General features: G+C 38.6%; 1 protein-coding gene across 1 annotated transcript in view; it reads right to left on the bottom strand.

Moving 5' to 3' along the window:
• LOC109029657 (uncharacterized) overlaps positions 1 to 23,560 on the bottom strand; it is a 28,747-nt gene extending 5,187 nt beyond the window's left edge. The window contains exons 1-3 of the mRNA XM_019040214.2: positions 23,016 to 23,560; positions 1,681 to 1,773; positions 444 to 591 (exon numbers count right to left, since the gene is read on the bottom strand). Coding sequence (XP_018895759.1) covers positions 444 to 591; positions 1,681 to 1,773; positions 23,016 to 23,184 — 410 coding nt within the window. The 5' untranslated portion in view covers positions 23,185 to 23,560. The remainder of the gene's footprint in view (positions 1 to 443; positions 592 to 1,680; positions 1,774 to 23,015) is intronic.
• Between the last annotated feature and the right edge of the window lie 250 nt (positions 23,561 to 23,810).

Here is a 23,810-nt window from a genome sequence, read left to right as displayed (position 1 = left end):
TGCGAGTAAGAGAGCCATCATAGCAATGAAAATTTAATATCAAGAGGGAATGACTCAGAGCGCAATATTTTGACATAAAAGCTGTTGAGATCGTAGGTTCCGTAATGACTAAAATTAGACTTTGCCAGATAACTTTCTCCTTGGAGCTTTGCTGCAAGAACGGAGCTGATAGAGACTCTTTACAGTGTGAATTATTGATCATTAACTGTCTACTACATACTTAAATGTTTTCAATGGATTACGGAAATTTTATCGCGGCTGAACTTAAAGCTATATCTAAACAATTTAAAATTCAAAAGTCTCTGAATGCGACTCACACTGAACATTTTTTTAACCAAAACCTGTTGATGCTTTATCTGCTGAAGTATAATATATTTATGTATTTAATAGAAATTGTCATTTTAAATTATGATGATTTATGATTGATGAAAAATATAACTCGCCTGAACTTTGTGACGAGAGACTGCTTCCATCCGGCCTCTCGAACATTTCTTAGTTTTAAATTGTAGCCTATGCCTGGTCCACCCCACTTCTGAATTATTTCCTCCGCAAACCACGGATCAAAAGGAGGGATTTTCAAATCGGGCACACCTGCAAAATTCAAAATTTTTTGTTATAAATTATACAGTGTTGCAGTTTCCAAACTTCAATCCATGGCAGAATAAATTTGTAAGATGTCCGATTTTCAGAATACAAGGGCTTAAGCTAAGGCATAGGTACCTCATTAAAAAATACTCTAAGCGACTCTATAGACTCCGAAAAAGACTCTATAACTTGATTGTCTAAAACATAACGGTTAAGTAAAGATTCAAACATTAAATAAAATATTACATGAACAACAAATACTAGAATCAGCAAAATAACAAGGAGTGAAAAATCATATGGAAATGATATTTTTTCTACTTAAAATAAATCTAGCACTATTCTGAAAGCAAATTTTGAAATTTATTATGCATTTTTAATTAGATAGGTATTTGCAAAACTTTAAGAAAATAAGTTTATCAATACTGTGCGTGCTATACGTGATATATTGTCAAAAAATATTTCCCAAACTGAGGAAAACTGTTGTTGAAATTCCGACAACTAGACAAAATTGCAAAAGATTCTCTGCGAAAACAAAGTTTAAAATTTTCCTTTAGTCATCGAAGTTAACTCGTGATTATGAGCGCATATTCAGACTGAAAACGTTCAATTAACGCTGCTTTATAAATACTGCTTACAGCTTGTATCCGCTTTTCAATTTCCTCAAAGTTTCAAAACCAGTGATTTTCTTTTTTCTTTTTTTCACCCTCCAGAATCTTGAAATATAAATTGAAATTAACATTTCTAAAATGGTATATGATGATCATTCCAGCATTTTCAAAAGAAGCTCTAAATGAAAGAAATTACGAACAGTGCCGGAAAATTTCGATTTCCGAATCCACGGAGACGACCTTTAATCTTAAGAGGTTAGCTTTACTTCCTTAATTTAGGGACGATGCGTCTACTGTTGGTATCACTACAGACAGGTGCGTTTATAAAAGTCCATGTTGTCGGTATCCTTATAGCACTGGACCTAAAGCATATATATAAGCACAACTAATATTCATTCGAAAACGAATTTAAAGCAACTTTCAAAGTCGCCATATTATTATCATTTGAACTGAACCTAGTCACGTGGGTATATTAGTAATGTTTTACCTGTCGTAAAATAAGGTGTGACAGAATTTAGCGCTGTGCGGATACATTTGTCAAAAGTAGGTGAACTCCTTTTGCATGACTCGAAGTATTTCACTGAAACAAATAAACCAAAATTTCAATTAGTTTCAAGAGCAGGAAGAAAACTTGAAAAATTAGTACATTGTTGTGGTGCTTGTTTACTTGTCCAATACATCCAGTCAGACTGACAAAATCAACACTCTTATGAAGGATGGTTTTGTAAACTTTGATGAACTTCTTCCATAGGATAATACTATAGCCCAAGACAAATGAGTTTACATACTTCAATACATGCGACAGATGATTGTTACACATGTAAAGTAAATGGAGGAATCAAGATGGCGGATCTTCTGTCACTTTATAAAAGTACGCAAACTTATTTGGCGTGGTTTCAAACAACTTTGCCGGAGTCAGGAAAGGCTATTCATGGAAAAATTAAATCGTTAAATACAACAAATGTCGATTTGGAGCTAAAAGCACTGATTTTAGTTTTGAAAGTTAAAATTTTGTTTATATTCTCAATAACATAGGGTCACAATATTAAGCCATCACTTGCATCCTTGATTATGTTATAAGCGTTTGAATTGTATCATCTCGACGGCTAGAAACAGCCGTGCCTTCAAATTGTTGACCATAGGTATCGTGGCTAGCTGGAACTGGACAAATAGGGAGTATTTAAGTCATAAAATGGTTTACTTTTCTACGGTAGCGTTAAAGTCTCCGAACTTTCCTGTCTTCCCCGACTCATCAAATGTCTCGGACGAGAGAACGTTTCTCTTTATGACTATCATGGCCGACCGGACTCGACGATTAATGGAACTCTCGCCATTTGAAGTATGGTTTACTTTTCTACCGCTGCGTTTAAGTCTCCAAACTTTCATGTGTGTTTCCCGACTTATCAAATGTGTTGAGCAAGAGACTGTTTTGCTGCCGTCTTGTCATGGCCGCCATGGGCAATTGAACTGAATGAGGAGTTGTCACGTCGTGAAATGTTTACTTTTCTACGGTAGCGTTGAAGTCTCCAAGCTTTCCTGCGTTTCCCGACTCATCAAGTGTCTCGGATGAAGGATGATTTACTTCTCTACCGCTGCGTTTAAGTCTCCAAACTTTCATGTGTGTTTCCCGACTCATCAAATATGTTGAGCAAGAGACTGTTACAGCGTTTTTGTTCAGTACGGCAGTACTGGAGCATACGTTGCTTCAGTAATGTTTGGTTCGAAATCACGGCAGTCTTGCTTTCGTGTTCGACACTGTTATTTGCCTAAACATTTTATTCCTAATGGACCGCGTTAAGCAGAAAAGAACCAAGCCACGTCACCTACTGCCAAATTTAACTGGGCAATTTAATGTTTTACAAGAGAATGTTTTGGCGAATTCTTTTGAAAATGTTAATGAATTTGCTAAGTACTAGTAACTATAATCGTGTAAAAAATTAAATCGCCCGGTTGAATTTGGCCATAGCTGACAGGGTTTGGTTCCTTTCTGCTTAACGCGGTCCTAATAATATTCGAGATAGGCTTTTTAACAATTTGAAGATAGAGGGGATAGCCTAACAACTTTCAAACCACTTTTTTGGTTCCATTTCGAACGAATGTCTCGGATTATCTCTTGCAACCTGCCACATGCAGGAAACCGAAATTTGCCAAAACTGGCACCAAGGTAGTGCAACTCAACGCGAGGTTTTTAACCTACTTCACCAGTGGGTAATTTTATAAGCTGCAAGAAGCTCTCGCTCTCCGTTGAGTTCCGACGATTAAAATCGAAGCTGAGCTCCACCGCTGTGACGTCACCTCTCGAACGTCATAATTTATTGAGTAATCCATGCGAAAGAAGAAGTATCGCTCAGGCTCCGACATCCACGCAAAACTTCTCCTTTTGCTTCGTTAAGTTCCTTTTCTGCCGTGCTAAGGAAGAACGCCCAATGAGTATTTAGGCGTTGCCAGATTACTTTCGATAAAAAACGAATTTACTGCAGGAAAATTTTGAATATTTTTTCTTCATTCGCAATATTCATGAAAATTCTGAATATTCATTTTCTGAATATTTCTTCATTTTGAATATTGTTTCTTCCTTCGCAATTTCATTTGAGATATCTGAAAATTTTAAGGAAAAATATGCATAGCCTCCTTAAAAAATACGTGTTTTATTCGGGGAAATTTGGCAACTCTCGAATGTTCATACGGCGTTCTTCCTTGGCACGGCAGTATTTGAGCTTGCTCCTTGGGGTAAGTATGTGGAAACTCAGCTTTATAAACGTTAACATGTCGATGATAAAATTGCGAAACCACATATCCCCATTTGCGACGTCGCAGGTTTCTTGTCTTTTTTTATTTTTCAAATAGAAAACTAGTCGTCGTAATTTCTTGGTAAATTCCTTGATTTTTCCTCTGAGTTAGCAGAGTACTCTGTAAAAGTCCACGCTGGAAAAGTTGGCTAATCTCTCCTCGAAAAATAAAATAGGAACGAAAATTTGGATACATCGTAATGGGGTTACGTTGTTTTGCACTTTGGTCATCGATGTTAGAAGCTGTGAACATTTCTGGGCTTTCTCGGTGTGCAAATACGATCTTTTGTCAACTGAGGCATGAATTTTGAACGTTTTCAAAACGTGGTGATGACTTCAAAAATACAATATTTGGAACATACAAGGTAAGTCAACATTAAGTATGCGGTATCAATAAAACGATCTCTCTGTTGAAGCCGTATTGGGCTTCAATTGCCAATTCAGCTTGATAGAATGTATATTCGTACATGAATGAGTTCAATTGCGAAAAAACGAGAGGACACCCGACTAAAATGTGAAAAATAGGGCAAAGGACAATTCGTTTCCCCCAAAGTTCACCAGAGCACCAGAGAATTTAGCCAGTTCAGCACCAAGATGACCGCGAGTAACCGCATTCGTTGGACGACATTGAAAATAATTGCTGCTCGGTTTACTTTCACTTGACAACGACCGTGCGGTAACACGGACTACACGACTAATTCCTTGTAATTAACCCAGTCCTAACCAAATAATAAAGTTATAAACGTTATTTAGCCGGTCATCAACATTTAATGTTTGGGGGCCGCGTGTGGTCCGCTGAAAACCTTTAGTTTTTAGTCTTAGGTGATCCATCACATCGCGAGAAAATTTGATAACTTTCGAAAATTCAATCGGTACATCTGCTCTACCGCTCAAATTTTTGGTTTAAGGATCTCTGTAGCTTTACGTCATGTCATACTTGATATTCCTTTGTCAGACACTATAAGGGCCCCTTTAGGGTCTCTAAAGGGAGGGACCCCTCCATCCTTTCGGCGCTTTCGCGTGATTGGACCAAATTGCGCATGGAGGAACTAACTTTCTTGGATTCAATTAAACAGAAACACACACACATCGATGGCTAAGGCGCGAAACCACGTATCTTTCTTGTAATATATCAAAACCTCTGCTCTTTTTATACTTTTTCGAGGAGAAAAAAGTCAACTATACAGCTTGAAATTTCTGCTGGATATTCTGCTAATAGAGAAGATAAATCACGGAAGTTTTCAAGATATTACTCGTAACTTGACACGCTTTTCAAAGAAAAATTAAAGCAAGACAGGAAGTCTACAACGTCGCAAACGCAGGTACGCAGTTTTGCATTTTATCCATCTATATGTGGCATCAGTTTCCTTATGCAGATAGGTGCTTTTTTAGATAAGCCTGTAAAACACCTCTTTTCTGCATAAAGCAGTCAACCTTTTTGAACGATCCCTTAATCTCTCGCTGGCGTCATCGAATACTCGACATTTCCAAAGCATTATTCATTTTCGCTCACCTGTCAGCGGTATTAATTTGGTGTGACATTTTGCCGGACCTAAAACAGGTGATCCACTGCAGACAAAATCAACCTGGCAAAAACCACATCAATATTTGCAAGTATGGATCCATCGGTTAGGATGGGTGTAAATTAATCATTCGTGGCTAAAGCGCAGCGTTTGAGTATCTGTTTATAAAAACGAGATATCGTCGCTCATCTGACGTAAGAGCGCATCTCGATTCCCGTTTGAGCCTTAGATAACATGCATTTATATGTAAAACAGGGCTCAGTTGAACATTGAGATACGCCTCTTCGTCTGAAGAGCGACGATATGTCCACTCGTGAATACGTTGTGCATATGAATGCATTTACGGCGCGGCAAGTAAGCCAAGGTCTCGCGACGTGCGGCCGCTGGACCTTTGGTATTATGAAACTTTTCACCGGCTGGGCACTTCAGGTGCACGTATATGTGAAAGGTCTATCGGATCAACTGATGCGACTAATTGTCGGGATGGCGTAAATTTATTGCTCGAGCTTCAACAATTTGACGTATTTAAATCAAAAGGAACTCTATCTCTTTTAGCCTGGGCCCTGAGACTCTTGGAAATACATGCATTACAGGGCCCTTATTACAATGGTGATGGTCTCATTTGATTTAAATCAGTTAAATTTAGACAAGATGCAGCTTCGAATGTCCGTGCCTTTCCTTTCAAAAAAAGGTGGATTATATTTTGTTCTTTGTGATGATCATCGATTCACCGAGAATATTGTATGAGGAAAGGGGAACAAGCAGTGAACTCCAACACAATGTGTTGATAAGGCGCGTCATTAACTCACACATATCAACCCCTTTAGTTTACAATTACAGAGATTTCAAAATAGGCAAGTAGCACAACAAGAGAATTCATACGATCCAACTCTTCGACGACGCACTTTGACGAGACCGTGTATTGTGAATGTAGAAAGCCATTCGAACGAGTTTAAGTTTTTTGATCTGCCCCCAGCAATATCTTATCAGATTCTTGAAGAAAAGTGCTACGGAATAATTTAAGCGAAGAAAGGAAAAGTTCTGTTGAACTCCTGAAAGATACAGTCGATTTAAAGGTATTTTTGGAGCTAAAATATCCAAATCACCGGTACCTATTATAAATCCCGATTGTATTATTGAAAAGAAATTGACTCGATATAAATGTAATTGCATTAAATATGTCTTGATTTTGTTATTTTAAACGTATTTCTATGCAAAGAAGTTCAACCATGTCCATGCTTTATTCATTCATGAATTGAAAGTAAGCAATCTACATCCTGAAAATCTACCGATTTGCCGTAAAAATTGCAGAAACTTGATATACCAGGTCGATGCACTCACTCGTTGAATTTACCAACCAATTTCGTGGGGGGTGCAAATATATAAAAATCAATATGCTATAGTCATTTTGGGTACATTTATTTTTCATGAAACAATAATAATTTCAATCCCGAAAAACCATCAATTTTCCGTATAAAATCGAAAAAATCGAGATGTGTCGACTCCCTGACGTGAAAATTAGATTCTACGTGTAAAAATACTTACACATGGATATGCTGAACAGAAACCATGTGTGGACACAGTTAGGATACATAGCCCCAGAATACTTTTAAAGCGCCTTTACTTTCCAGAATCTTGACGGAATTTTTTTTTTTGGCTTAAACGACTCAAGAGACACTGTAGTTAAAAAATATAAAGAATTTTCGATTTTGACACAAAAAAAAAATTTTCGTTCAGGCACACCATGTATTGTATGGTGTAGTGCGCTGGTATTCAATCCTTGCCTTCAGATCAAAATTCTTACAAGGAAGCCCCTTGCAAGAAGCGAATTTTTTGTAATTTCTTCCAATTTTTTCTTCGTTATATAGTTGAATTGCTTGCCAAATTCTGAGGTCAATTGTATTTAATTGTAATTTATACATTTCTTTTTTCCCCTTCATTTTATTTTTTGTTTGGAGAAGTTTCGTTGATTTCTTCGGATTTCGAATACTGTAACTTCTCTTCTATTCGGCCGATTTTTATGAATGAGACCTCTTTCAATTCGTCTTTGAACGGAGAGTAAGGAAAAAATTGTTAAGTACTCGCGAAACAATTTTTTCGAAAATTTGATGGATCCCAGCGTGACGGTGAAATGGGAAATCGAGTGAAAGTAATTAGGTCTGACTGTGACGAGGACCGCGAGGGTCGCCTTTTGTTCTTCAGCTGGGAAGCGACGCGGCGAGCCAGGACCGGGACACTACCTGGGTTTTGTGCCTGCCTGAGCACTGTTTTGGCCTGATAGGGGAGTGAATTTCTGTATGGGCCACGGTTAGCACATGGTCTAATGAGTCTCGAGGCTCATCACAGATTGCACTTACCACTATCCTGCTGGCCCCGGCTATCAGAGCAAGGAGTACCAAAATTTGAAAATCATAACACCGTTGTGGAGATCCGTCAAAGCAACGTTTTAAACAAAACGAAGAAGTGAAATTCTCATTCAACGAGTGCCGACCTGATCAGCCATCCTCGAATCAGTTCGCTTGCTTCTGCTTATATATGCATATTTTGAATCAGCGCGCCCCATTCTAAGGTTTTTTTAAAAAAAACCAAGAAACGTAGACTCTTGGTATTCATTACACATAAACTAGAGACCCCCAGAATGAGAAACAACTTTAAATCATAATTATTGACGGATAAATAAACTTTTTACACGCTTTGGAAAATCTCAGAAGTTCGCGGTAGTCACTTTTCGGTAAGGAACTAAGGGACTCGGTTATTGTATCGAGTGGGGGGTCGAAACGATCGCAAAGGCGGTATACTACGTATACGCGCCAAAAAATACTTAGGAACAGGGTAAGTTTACCAGGAATTTTATATTACGAAGAGCAAAGTGGCGAGACGCACCAGTCAAATAAACACAAGTTGGTTGAGACACATGGACACACATCAAGCAGCTTGTGTCTAACTTCGTCGTTACCAATTATCAGAAATCCTCGTTATTTTCAACTTTTTTTTACCTAGCCTGGTGCAATCAAAGTTTATCAGAAAAAAAGTTAATGCATTGTATGAATTTTCCGGCGATCCGTAACCACAAGGAAAATGTTCAGTTCCTTTAAATGTACAAGATTTAGAGCACCAGGGTCAGCAGTCCAAGTAACCAAAGTTGTTGGTCACAAGAACATTTAAGCTTAAGTATTTAGATTTGTTACATGCCATCTCGCACTTTTTACTGATTGCCATGGGTGTCCGATTTCTGGATCTAAAAGACTTTCATTGGTCAGACCTGGGATAACGCGAATTCGCGATGCTTAAAATGTCGATGCTATATATCGATGTTCAAAGAGTCCGTTTCGCATGGGTAATGGACATCTCGTCACCTTCCGGCCAAAGTATCACAATTATCACATGCGCCATGCGAAGTTAAAAATTTCCGCAGCCATTTTATTTTCTTACAGAAAAATTGTTGGTTGAATCTGTTTGAAAATTTCACCGAATTTTATCGGCAGCACAAAGAAAATTGAATAAAATTCGGACAGCTTTGTTGAACAATTGGACCGCGTTAAGCAGAAAGGAACCAAGCCACATCAGCTATTGCCAAATTTAACTGGGCAATTTAATTCATTACATGAAAACGGTGAAGCGGATTTGTTTGAAAATTTCAGTGAATTTTCTGCATGTTACAAGGCCGATCCCCTAATCTTTTTAAAAAAAAATCGCACAAACGTTCTCTTGTAGAAAATTGAATATTAAATGTGGCAACAGCCGATGTGGCTTGGTTCTTCCTGTTAAACACGGTTCAATGGCTCTGTAAAAAATAAAACAGCGGAGAAATTTTAAACGTCGCATGGCGCTGGTGATACTTTGGCTGGAAGGAGACGACCTTAGAATTTTCTTAACCACACTGGAAAAAAAAAAAACACATTGGATCTAGAGTCCAGACTCTTAAAAACATCGACAAGAAAAAATACTTTTGATTCAATCGGATTTTTGCTTAAATCAAGAACCAAGCCTCTTAATTTGAGCGGATTTCCTTTTGATTTAAGCTTAAATCTGATTGAATCAAGAGTATTTTTTTTTGTCAATGTTTTCAAGAGTCTGGACTCTAGATCCAATGTGTTTTTTTTTTCCAGCGCAAAAATCATTGTTTTCCTCGGAAGAGATGACAACGTTGTATAATAGGAAGAATCTTCCCTTGACTGGGCTGGAGAACGAGGTGATGCAACCACCGCTCCACGGACGAAGTGCATTGACTCCCAAAGTCGTGTCATCGACGCCAGCGCCGCGGCTAGCGTCGTCGACCGTCGAGGTTTCCCAAGTGGGACAGGGGGAGGGGCACGGGGCCCGGCTCGGTGCGGGAGGCTCCTTAAAACTTCCATAATCACTCATTTATGCAACCCTGATTCCGTGAAACTGGAATCCGTGTTTGTGAGTTTGTGAGCGCCGTCATCGGTGACGTTCAAGAGGTGCATCGTCACGCAGAACTCGTCCGCGTAGTCTGAGTCCAAACTTCGCTCGTCGACTTTCGGGACGCATGGAGAAATATTTCCGTTTGGTCAAGGATTAATAATATGAACAGAGACAATACAGGGTGATCCAGGGTTAAAGGTCCCCCAGATAAGACAGACATATTTAGCCAATATTTAAACAACATTGTTTTGATATTATGCAAACATAGGGCCAATATTGGTTAAATATTGAACCAATGTTAAAAGTGTACGAAATGAAATACTGTGCCAATACTGTGAAAATATTTTTATAATATTTCGGGTAAACATATTCTTTTTAAAAATACTAAATAAAGATTCTTTAAATATTTTTTTTAAAAAATAATTTTGATTAAAATATTATCGAAATATTGTCAGTATTGTGTAAATATTGCAACAATACTGACAATATTTGCCCAATATTGTAAAAATATTATGTCTTATCTAGGCCGGACTGCAGGAGCCGAAACACCCTCAAACTCCCCTTTAAATTGAGATTGCGATTTTTTTTTTAAAAAAATCACTTATGAATGCAGGGCATAAAAGTATTCGGGAAAGTACACATTTTCATGAGATTTGGTTCACAACCGTTACCAAAATTCAGGAGAGAGGATTTACTTTCCCAAATTTTCGGGGGCTGTAGCTCCGACTGAGGGCAATTTTGGAAAAAAAAACTTTATACAGCAAAAAAGTCTCATTTTGACTCATAGAACACGCTCCTGCAGTCTAGCCGTTTAACTCTGGATCACCCTGTATACTTCACATCTAGGAAATGTAATCGGTCGAAGCAAAGGTAAAGTTCGGAGGTCAACGCTATTTTTCTTCCTGCGATTTGTGAGCAACGTGTTGATCATAAAATACGCCAAATGAGGAGTTATGAATGGAGGAGTACTTTGCTAGGTGAGTACTTGCATAACAAGGTGGGAAAATAGTGCTGAGTTCACACTATCTCGCGTGGAAAGCAAAGGCCGAAAATTTCAATCAGAGTAAAAAATTTAAGTGCCCATTCAGTAGATCTGCCTGGCAGATAAGGTTAGATTTTCAAAAACCAATCGCTTAACCCCTTTTTATAATCCCTTTTCTCTCAAACGTGTACAGTCAAAAGTGATGATTACAAAAGAACATAGCTGAATTTAAAAATTCTAATTTTTTTAATTATTCTATAATGTGATACCTGATTATGCTCTAGATTTGGGTAAATGAAGGCTGCATATTTGAATTAATCCAAGGGAGAGGAAAAAACCTTTGACGATTAATTTACACGTATGTGAGGGTTGAGCAATATCATTTCAAGGTTAAACTATATGTATACTGCTGACAAAACTGTACTCGCGAATTCATCAGTACTTTCACCTTTTTGACTCGGAATGTTCATTATGAAAGCCCGCATGATCAACTCCCTAAACTGATTAACCTTCAAGAAGAATAATTTAATCTTTCACACATCTTCCAATCAATTAAACCAGTTTTCGAGTTTAAAGAAGGAGAGATTAGAAGTCAAGTGCTGAGAAATGTTACGGTCAACGCTGGCTGTCTCATAGTCTGCAGACGAGAATATAATGTCAATGTAGGTCAGTTTGAAACTGCATTCTTGTTGATTTGTGCGTGTGCGAGTGTGTTAGTGAATCGATTAAACTACTTCGCGCGGCAAAACATGGAGTTGCGTCATTTTTTCATCTCCGCGCTGGGCCGCATTGATCGTGTGGTATTTAATCGATGCATATTTTTTCAGATTTAATTTTATATGGAGATTACGATGATGGCTCGGATGTGCATCCCTTAATGCGGTCTTGAGTCAGATGCAAGTTTTATTAATACTCACTTGTGAGTCACTGAAAAAAAAAATCTCGGTGCATTTACTAAGAAAAGGGTAAAATTACCGAGAATTTAGGGTTCTATTTGATCCCAGTTTTTTCTTGGTAAAATTACCATTAATGGAATTGGTAATTTTACCGGGAAATCTCGGTAAAATTATTGAACTTTCTCAGTAATTTTACTGGACCTTGGTAAAAACGCCAATATTTTTTATCGACTGTAGTAGAATTACCGAGATAAAATGGCTAAGTTACCGGGAATTGATTACCAATAAAAGTGGTATTCTTACCTGAAAAAAAAACCAGTAAAAATACCGGTTTTTAGGTAAGCTTACCAGTCTGTCTTGGTAAAATTACCAATAATTGGTAAAAAAAAGTGAATGGTAAAGGTACCAACGGACCTTGGTAAAAACGCCGTGAATTTTTTTTCATCATTTGTTAAGATGCGGTATGCGATTGCCTTCAATGAATGTCCTATAAAAAATTTACATAAACTTATCATCGTGTGTGGGAACAATAAATTTGTTAATCGTTTAAGTTTTCATTAGGATTGCGAAGATACTTATACACGACATTGATGAGCATACATTGACTTCGTGGAATGAACTTTTGTGTTAAAATTAATCATTTGAATTTCTATGTCGTACTCATTAAGTTTGATATGATAAGAGGTGTTCAAGGCCGGATTAGGGGTAGCGCATGAATAGTGGCTGCACAGGGTCAAAGTGATGTGAAAGAAATTTATGTCATTATAATGCTCAGATAGAACACCGTATGAACATTCATGTATTGCCCAATTTCTTTCATTGAAATATATTCAAGAAAAATGTATTTATTTATTTATTTCCAATAAAAATGTTGCTTAGTTTCTCTGTCATCACAATTTAACTCGAAAGGAGATTAGGCAACTTTGGTGTGCTAACTAATATTCTACTTAGTTTGGTTGAATAATTAATCATTACACGAATACATTTTTTTAGGATGGATTAGCACTCCGTGGTGCTAGCAAGTGTGATGTTAGTGCGGATGGATTGCGAATAGCCACCACAGCCTGGATCACTGGACCAAAACAATACCGATCAGCGATGACGCTACCTGCTTTCACTTCCTGGACTTGAAATATTACCATAAACCCACCTAGTGACACCAATTAGGGTCAAGAGGCCAGAGTTAAGGTAAATTTCATCCTCCTCAGCCAAATCACTGTCAGATATCTCAAACCGTGCCATCATTGGTCTGCTAGCGGATTGACGAAAACGAACGCAGTATTATACATACACTGCAACAGACGATTTATCACTTCAGGATTAGGGGCTCAAAAAATTGACCCTGTGATAACTATGAGGCATTTTTCAGTATATTTCGGTAGGAGGGGTCCAGGGGCATTTTGTCACATCTGCTGGAAACTTGTTAATTGAAATCAAAATTTATAGTGTATTTGCCAAAAAGAAGCCAAAAAAGAGAGAGATGACACTAGTGTTATCCTGCAGTGAGGAACAAAATGCATAATCTTTGGTAATACTTGATGACGCTCAGTAAGTTTTGAATTTTCACTCTTCTTTGGTAGATGTTTTTTTAAGAAAAAATAATTAAATAATTATATTCGCACAAATCCGCTGACCTATTCATTTTAAGGAAAAATATTCATACACTTTGGCTATATAATTATTTCACTGAGCGAAATTGGACAACACATGAATGTTCATGCGGTGTTCTATCTGAGCAACATAATGGCATCAATTTGTCGCATCACTTTCGCATCCTGTTTTGCCACAATCTTTCATTAGAATAGAGACAAGCTATCCAGCAGATTGATGCATATTGTGCATGTGAGCATTGTCTCAGTATGCGAGAGAATGTACTTTGAAATCGCTCTATAATAGCTTTGATTTCGTGTGAACTAAACGACTTGTCGAGATGATACCTCTACGTTACAATCACTATCTTGATCAATGTAAACTTAACACACATTGCTCGCACTTCGTGTGATAGTATCATCGTTGAATCTGTAAAGCTGAGAAAACTACTCGCACAGCCATGCGAGGGAGGCAAGGATTCTGTTTCGTCACCATGACTAATTAAGACAACGAAAACTTGTCAGGATGGGAATTTTAATGAAATACAGGAATCACGTTGCTTTCGCCGTAGATAATTATTACTAACAGTTACGAATATCGCTCCACGTATGATCATCGGTCCGTGTCAAAACCTAACAGGTCCAATTTCTCTTAAGCCTTGCGAAGAAAGAATTCTAAAGGGTCTCAAGGGTCACAAGAAAACGGATTTGTAGCATTTGAACATTTCTCGATTCACGATGTGAATAAGAGTCTCCTATTTGAAAGTCAATGGTAGGTGCATGATTCGCCTGCAGTTTTAGGATGTTTCCCGTAATTATTCAACGTTAGTGTTATCCCACTACGGCTCAGATAGGACCGCTGCTCGGTGAATATATACGATCTTATTCGTAAAATAGAGAAAATAATTTTTTTTTCAAGGGGTCTCCTGAATCTCATTGAAAATTGTTATTTTACGCATAGCACTTAAGAAAATAAAATTTGTATGATAAGTGAGTAACCTGAGAGGGAACATCATCCCAATAAGCTCTCTGGGCCCTTAAATTTTCATTTTTATCACAGTTTATTTTACCATTCTATTGGGCCGAATTCCATGGTTTTTGCTGTTAACAGCAAGCGATAGTCCATACATGATCCTGCTCTATTTAGATGTTACAATTTATGACCTAGGCTTTTGCATATTACGTGATAAAGTTATGGATCTCTCCACTTAAAAAAATTTCATATTCCTTTTTTTTCAGGGTTCGTTCTACAGATCTGACGGGTCGATTTTTATGATTTTTGCGGCTACCATTGGTAGATGGTCTCCAAATGAGCCCGCTTTATTTGAATTGGTCGTATTTATGCTAAATGGAACCATGTGCAAGTGGAAAGGTGGGGTGTGCTCGTCAGTTCAGGGCCGTAAGAATGAATGGGAATTTTACAGCTCCAGTGACGTCAGCGGCGAAGAAGCCGCCATGGCCGAGCATTAACTCATGAGCCCTGTCCACAGCGCTCTTGTCACATGTCCACGGCTCACGAGTTAGCGCTCAGTTCCTCTTGATTCAATGTAAAATCCCGCTTTTCTATTTTCTCAAAGGGAACTATGTCCACTCTCACATTGTTTCTTATCCAGCTCACCACCCCATTTTTCCACGTACACATAGTTGCTTTTAGCATAAATACGTCCAATTATTTTATTACAGAGGGGATCCAAGCGGGTCTTAGAGGGTTCAAAGCGCTCTCAGAGGGTTGAGCGGCCAGGGAACGTACCTCTTGATAGAGTCATAGTTGCTTTCCAACCTCTCATCCCTCTGCTAATCGTATGAGACCTCCCCAGGGGCATAAAGGGCATTAAGAAACGACTATGAATATTGCCCATAGTTAATGACACACGACACAGCCCTGGTGGCTGTTTTATTCCTCGCACAACCACTGGGCGTGCACAAAAATCGCGAATCTGGCTCACCTACTTTTACGACCGGGCCACGACGAGCAACGCCGATGGCCGGTGCCGCGACAAAAAGAGCTCGTCCCTGATCCGATGACTTTTGAAATCCTAAATCATGTGATAAGAGCGGTTTTTTGGCTGTGAAGGTCGGTCGGTCGGTCGGTCGGTCGGGCCCGGTCGGTCGTCTGCCGGTGGCAAGTCTGGTTGCCCGGCGCGGCTCGTGTCTCGCGTCTGTCTCGCGTCGCCGCGGTGTGTCACAGTGTCACCAGAGGTCGTCGTCATTAACTCCGACCTAATGACGCGACAAGTCCGCTCCTCAACCATCAATAATGATAACACATCGCCGACAATGTGTTATTATACTCCCGGTGCGTCGATGCAACATTCATCTTATGGTTGACAATAGTAGCTATGCCATTCTTGCGGTATTCGATATGTAGGGTGCCCCAGGTTTACTGCACCAGCGCAGCGGGCTGATTATTGAGATTGACGGAGAAAACGATTGACAAAAAATACAAAGGAAAAATTGTACGATCATATTGGTTGGAACGGGGGGTTATTATAGACCACAAGGGAAAACAATGGGCTAACTAGAGAGACTCTTGTGGATCGCAGTTAGTTAGTCTATTTATGGTAAAAGACCAACCTGATGGATTTATGATAGATCTATAGTAACTCCTTTGTCCATCACAATTACCGCGTTCACTAAAAGAATCGCTCTATTTTTCCTATGCCTTCACGCAAAAAAATATGCCGTGCTTATGACAGACCCTTCTGTTCACAGGGCTCCTGCACTTTTTTGATAGGGGTTACCATTTGAAAAAAAAAGTTGGGGGCCCCCACGCCCCCCCCCCCCCGAGGGAGGGACAAAAATTTTGAACCCCCTAGCAGATAGACTCCTTTGAGATAGAAATATTCCCAAAGTTTCGTTTTTATATCTCTAACCGTTCAAAAGTTACCAAGGGGGGAGGGGGGTACGGACTTTTGGGACACCCTGTATGTAAGTGAGGCATCGGTTGTAAGGTAAGTATTATTATCGACTGTCTTACATTTTACTTTGGATGGCCACCAACAAAATCCCTCAATCTGCCATGGATGCATTCCATAATTTTATTCTTTGATGATCGTTGATGAGGAGACGGAATTAAAAATTAATAGTCACAAAAGATTTAGGACTTAATCTCACGTTTAAAGTGGGGATCATCTGCTGGACGCACAGCGAGGTGGCAAAACAAATTGGGCGTTACGAGCCGTATGGAACGTTGTCTAATTTATATTAAAAAAGAGAATGTTTTGGAGGAAGAAACACTCGCTGAGTTTAAATCCGTTTAATAGTATAAAATGTTCCCGCGTTTCTGCCGTTCAAACACTAAGCACTGACTTTGGAAGGACTTTACACTGAGGCCGAGCAATTCTCTCACTTTTATTTAGAGGAATGGAAAAAAAAATCTAAAAAAAAATATATTAGAATAGTGGGGAGAAAAGGCTTAAGTAGTTCGTACGGTTTACATTAGTATAAAATTCAAATTTGTACGATCTTAGCAGCGCTGCTAAGCATAAGCACGTCTTATTAAAGCAATCGCCGTTTCTGTGTTTATTGTCCAAGGAAAATTAAAAGTGTACATCAGATGTGCTTTTCATGAAGTGCAATAAATTTCTTAATAATTATTATTAAAAAGCAATACATTTATATTAAATTTATTTTAAAAGCATATTATTACTTTTATTTTATTATTTATCAAGTAATCTATTAATTATTTTATTTCTTCATTTTTTTAGTATTTGTTTATAATTATTTTCGTATTCTTCAATTTAAAAAAAAAAAACCAAGTTAATGTAAATTATGCATCTTCCAAATTGCATCATACGCAATAATTTCACTGTTTCAAAGACTTCAAAAGTTATCAGACTGAAGCTGGAGTTCAGAGCAAAGCTGTCACCCATCACAAACCATAATCGTCAAAACTGTCTTGCTCCCAATTCCGATTCGCCGCGGCAACCTTGCAGTTTTGCATCACAACTGAATTAATTAATCTTTCGAGCAACTCGTTGAGAGAAGCATAGGTCAATACCCGTTCCCGGTTTAAGAGGAAATCGATGCCGTAAGCTAAGAACACGTGGTTCGGATTGAACTCAGGGGTTTAACAAAGTTGTCACGCATCACTGACATCATAACAGGCATCATTAAATCCTCGAAAATTGTTCGGCCTATACTCAGAAACGACCTAACTTCCACAAATTCTACGCGCACCACTTCATACTTTTGCGAAGGCGGCCATCGATTGGCTTCTTTCTCATGCACACACTGTCCCATTTAAAGGAGCTGAATTTGGTGACTTATCCAATTATGGTCATTCAATTATTAATAATAAATTACCATACTTGCACGTGCGTCTACATACATGTGTATGCATCAATCCTTTCACGCAGACAAAAAAAGTAAATAAAGTACCTAAAATTCCCTTATACATAGGGCAGGTATCATGCCACTTTAGATGACTTGTTTTCTCATCTTTGAATCGTGCTTAAGTGGTCAAATCTTGGGAATTTTCAAAAAGTCGAGATATAAATCAAACACGAAGTTCGTTCATCCGATAATATCGGAAAAATAGTCGTTTGGAAAGAGAGCGAACAAACTTTGGGTGACTTTGAGTCGGAAAATTTCTCAATATAAGTACATCATTCAATGACGACGTAGAACATGCATCAAAATTTGCAACAAAATTAAAGTGCACGGAAAAAAAAGGCCTGCTACCCGAGCGGACTAGTCCGTACCGGTTGCAGGAAAGTTCCTGTGAATATAGCGCTATAGAGGGTTACCGGGGTTGACGACTGTAATAGTACCTGTGAATTTGATGGTCACTATGCCGGAGTGGACAACTGCGAATGTCTCGCTACGCCGACCGTCCTCCTCATTCACCACTCCAGAGAGGTCCGCTGTGAATACCGGAACTCCCGGTCGTTCATGCGGGCTTATTCGTTCGTTAGATCAGACCAAGACGAATTTTGTAGCAGAGCTAGACTGATGTAATCACAGTACCGAATTTCTTTTTCTTCCCCCCCCCCTTCTCAGCCCTGCTGCTCCAGGGATCCTCAGGTTTTCCCTGTGCATTAGACCAGTTATTATTCGTTGAGAAAGCTCTTGTTCCTATATAGGAATAAGAGTTTATTAGTTCTTCAGGTTCGCATCCGTTTTAGCAATTTCGTACTTCCCGTTCATGCGCAGTTCATGATGTAAGTCAGAAACCCAAAAAAGTCCCGCAATCAAGATCTGGTGCTCCTGTATCAGTTTCTGTTTGATTTTGATAGTTTTTCCGAAAGATGAGAGTTTTTTAAAAGAGCTGTCAGGCGTCAAAGCTGTTCAAAAGCTCAAAGATGTGTGTGTTTATCAGTCATTGAACACCGTCATGAATTTTCTACCAATTTTCAAAATTCGTCACCCTTTAGTTACTTATTAACTAAATAAATAAATAAGCAAAAAATGGGGGGAAATAATTGTTTCATGTAACACATTTGCTTTGAAGTTAACGTGCATCAAGCGTTTGTCGATGTCAGTATTTCCTCTCTTTGGATTTCAGCCTTTCAATAAATCAGTGGGACTTAATAGTTGCGTTACTAATGTCGTGAATGTGTAATGAAATGCCAGTATTCTTAAAAATTCAAATTGCGGATTTTATCATTGATTGATTTCTAAATGAGTGACCAAATAACAAATATACAAGCATTATAAAACCATCGATTCCATTAAAAATGAATGAATGCAAATAAAAATTGAATATTAGTTACATTAAATTCCTCACTGTTGTCCAGCTATGCGTAACTCAAATGGTAAATATTCTCGCGTTGTACTTGATATATGTATAAAGTAGGTGCGCACTTGTTTGCAGGTGTGATGGGGCAAAAACAATAAAGATCCAAGATACGAAAAATTGAATGATTCTGTGAAGCAAAATGTGAGAAATGAAATAAGAAAGATAAAAATGTGAGTAATAATGTATGAGTGACGAATTCTGAAAATCTAGAATATTCGAGGGCCTAAAATGGCCTAATAAACACACTCACCTTGACAATACACTTAATCCTTAACTGCCTACAGCTCTCGTAGAATCGTCTCAGATTTCTTCAAATACATCAACATCGTACACAAAAACAAAACAGAAAATAACACAGTGTTCACACAGATATTAATATTCCAACTGAAACTTGGAAAGCAGTTAAAACGGTCAGAACGGTTGGAAGTAAAACACCAATATGGCGCGCGGTGGTAAGTGGACAAAGACCACGCCAACGGTAATTAGTTGGCCGGACAGACATGCGGAGATGCGGACCAACGCGGGGTTGAGCCCTGATCCTTCTGTGCCGACGGGGGTCGATGCGTCCGGTATCGACGGGGTGGACTTTCCCCGTTCGTTGGCGCCGACCAGCCGCTCGTCATTACTGAAGTTACGGTATTCATCTCAGACCCGAACAGCCGGGTTCCACAGGCGACCTGAGTACGGGGTTGACAACCAGGAGTCACCTGGGTCTTTATCAGACAGTCGTTCCTCAAGCTCGTACCTCAAATTCACCGAGCAGGTCCGCTCACGTAGCGGACCACTTTTTTTTCCGTGTGGAGGCTATGGCTCCTACATCAAAGACATCGTTCACTTTCTTTCAAAGAATGATCATCTCAATGATCTCTTGTGCAAAGGTACGACTTGGCGATTTAACTGTTTATAGACTTGTAAAGGTTTTAGACACTGAAATTAATACAAAATGCTGTGACAAGCAGAGCTGACCAATCTTACTCCATATAATAGCTTGTTAGTCATGAATCGTATCCAAACTATTGAAAAATACTGGTCTTAAGAAAAAAAAAATGCAGGACACTTGATTTTAGTTGTCCTGATACGAGGAAAGTAGCGTAAAATGTTAAGAAGCCTCTTATTTGAATTATTCCAAATGAAGTCAGTGAGCCAAAAGTCAACACTCGCAATGAAATGTTACTGGGATTGAGTAACTTTATTTTTTTCTTACGGACCCAAAATCGCACACGGTTGCAAATCCTCCCTCAAAAATGTAAGTCATTCATTCCGAGCGTTACTGTTCAACAGCAACTGGCAAATGTGCAAACGTGTCAATTAGCTCCAAGAAATTCAAGAGGACGGTGGCACACTTTCTGAATTCACAATATACTTGTTAAATTGTTTGCTATGGTGGACATATGACTATCTCACAGTCAAATATCCTCTCCATCTCCACTTTTTATTAGGTGAATCCCTGTTTGAAGTTTTTAACATTAATACATATTTCCTTAAGAATTTTTGCATTAAAAATAATGTTTTTTCGATTCAATTTTTTTTGAAGGGGGGGGATAACAAAATTTTACAAACCAAACGATTATCCACATATATGTCCCAAAAATTCTTAATTATCAATTTTAGAGATTTTTTTTTAATTTTTCGGAGCCCCTCCCCTTCCCTCTCTTTAATACATCGGGCGAGACTCTTTTGTAACTGCTAATTTCCTCTACCTCCCCGTTAAACGTGTGCACTGAAAAAAATAAAAGTTAACCATCCGAAAAAGATTATAGTATGTGCTGTTTTCCAAAATTAGATAGCTATGAACCTTATGTCAGGTAAATAGTTCTTTTATCAATCTCGCGATTTCAGAAAACTACTGAGAGACCAACTGTACATGGGAAGTTATAGGAAAGCTATCTCAACGAGAGTATCAAGTTGAGCACTGACACACAATAATAACAATAAATAATGATAATAAATTATTTTAAAAGGCGTGATGATGATGTAAGTCATTCGTCAACTCCAAAGAAGCAGGAGGAAGAATAAGTTATAGATGCAATCAACAAAAGGGCAACGAGCTTAACCTGACGGTACAGTGTGCTCTAAAAGTTTTACTATACTTTCCTCCGAACGGCTCAAAATTTAAAACTAAAATCAAGCGTCACTTAATTGATTAAAGTTTTTGAAAATATTAGGCACCAGGATTAATCCACGAGAAAAAGAAAACAAATGACAATCGTAAAAAAAAAAAAAAAAAAAAATCATTTTCCTGCGAAACAAACTTTTTTGATTTATTTTAAATGTAAGATGTTATACTATCCGTTTATGTGTGATTAATATTAAATATTCTAACGGCTGAAGCAATACAAGTGGGTCTATTTTCATGGGTCTCATTTTGCTGATCAACTTTCGCTCAATTTTTGACTCCCACACTTTTCTTTCTTGCCTTTATTGAGAGACAATGGCTTTAAAATATTTTTATTTGCAAAGAGACATACAAAAGGTGCTGAAATATATTTTTGATTGAGACCAGTTTAACGATTTGAATACAAACTCGAATAATTAGGTTAAACGCAAAAATTAGTTGTTTTTTCTATATCCGCGTTAAAGTCTCCAAGGAGGCAGAATCCAATATCGGCTTTGTCAAGCGCTCTGAATTTTTTTTTAAATTTGAAACATTGTTTACTAGGTAAAAAGAAGGTAAGAAAAGTGAATTACTCTGTATTCTATACCTGCTTCATTTATTTTTGGGAGTAAAATGTTATTATTCGTTTTTATATGTGTGTTTTTTAATGATAAATATTTTGACGACTGAATTAAGTGATCCAATTTAATGCGTCTATTTTCGCCTGTCTCGTTTTGCATTTCTGCTCACTTTTTGACTTCCATAACTTTCTCTCTTGCCTATATCAAGAGATTATGACATTTAAATACATTTTCTGAAAATCTGATTTTCAAGTCACAGAACATTATTTGAGCCGTGAATAACTGAACTGTTTTCTTGTCGAGAATTTTTCAACGTCTCATACCGGCCATTGATGTTCTCATGGTTTCACAATTTTTTTAAGGAAAGGGAAGAGGTAACTACTGATCACACTAACAAAACAGTGGAAACTGAGAATGATTGACAAAAATAAGCGCCATGCACTTAAAATCTTAAGTCCTAGTGTCAGAATTTTCGTTTAAAGCAGAATCTCTGGACCAGACTATACATATTAATTGTGTCCGTATCTGAATTGGGTAAGGGTAAGGATTAGCGAGGTCCGAATGAGTCCAATTCTGACGGTTAAGGCTTCTGCATCGACATATCGGTGTTACCAATTGACAAGCCGCTCTGCTGCACCCCTGTTCGCGGAATTCGTCACGTAACCTTAGAGGCGCGATACAGAGTTCAGTCCATTTTTAAATACTTTTTCCTCCTTACCAGTATGTAGTCATTGCAAGAATTGTTTATTTTCCTGAATTGATATTAAAGTGGTACATGCGTATTCTGCCGTGCTAAGGAAGAACGCCGTATGAGCCTTCAGACGTTGCCAAATGTCCGTCGATAAATATCGAATTTATTGGGAAAATTATGACTATTTTTTTTAACCCTCTCGAGCAGAGAAGTTTGACGTGCTGTAGTTTCTCCTTATCCATAGGCCTTGGAGATGTAATAAAGAAGCAAGACACTTCAAATGAAGGGCTTGCAAGACAAGGCGTATGAGTGCGGTCTTTGCCATTCCGAGAAACACGTGTTTGAAGTTTCGGAATTTCATGGATCCTTATGGCGGAAAGAAAGTTCAAACCGACCTCTTAATGCTTAAAAATTGGAATTTGGAAGCGAATTTTTTACAGAATATGCAGTAAGACTAGTTTTACTTGACATCATGAATAACTCAATTTTTTTCAAAAACAGCACTCATGCGCCTTATCCTTCAAGCCCCTCAAATATATGTTCAACTTACAGAAATCAGCCGTGCAGTTATTCCTTACTGGAGTCGAGCTGTCAAAACTGTTAGAACTTTCGGAACTGGTCGTGAAGCTACTATCGTAACACTGAGAACACACGAGGGGTAAGAGGGTCGTCAGAAACGCGAGACATCTCAAAGGAACGTTATCACGGCCCACAAACATGGTGGATCTTAGGTTATCTTAAATCACTAAAAAAATATTTAAACTAGACAATTTCGACTTCAATCAACCTATCTGCATTTTAGCTCAGTAAGCTGTAGCCGACACTACTCTCTTATGATACAATCTACTGCATGAAATAAAATATCTAAAATGATATTATTGTTGGATCGGATATTCTGAAGAGAGGAGTGTGATTGGGTGATCGTCGACACTGTCGCATATTCCGGTGGTGGTCGACGCACGCGCGGTGTAACAATCTGCCGTGAAGCCGGTGCGGTGTATGACGGGCGAGCGGGTAAACATGAAAAAAATCCCGCCGCACAGAGGGCGGACGCAACGGAAAAAATTTGTGAAATAATTCCGTTTTGTGGGGGGGGGGGGGGGGGAGAAAGTGAAAGGAGCCGGTTCTCCCTCTCCGCGGCGCCGAAAATTTACTAGAACTGGCCAAGGTTCACGAGATGACTGGTCCGCCTGTCATGCCGGGTGAGGCGCCCGGGGTCTTCGGGTACTGGCCGGGTCGCGCGTGCCGTCCGAGGAGTGTCATTGCGCATTGCACCGCGCGCATGATGCCCGCTTGATTTAGTGTGGATCTTCATCTTCGCCGTGATGCTTTCGAGGAGCAGCCA

Source organism: Bemisia tabaci, chromosome 7 (assembly GCF_918797505.1).
Source record: "Bemisia tabaci chromosome 7, PGI_BMITA_v3".
NCBI lineage: Eukaryota > Metazoa > Arthropoda > Insecta > Hemiptera > Aleyrodidae > Bemisia > Bemisia tabaci.
The sequence above is the reverse complement of the archived record's forward strand: the minus strand, read 5'-3'. Positions and strand labels throughout refer to the sequence as shown.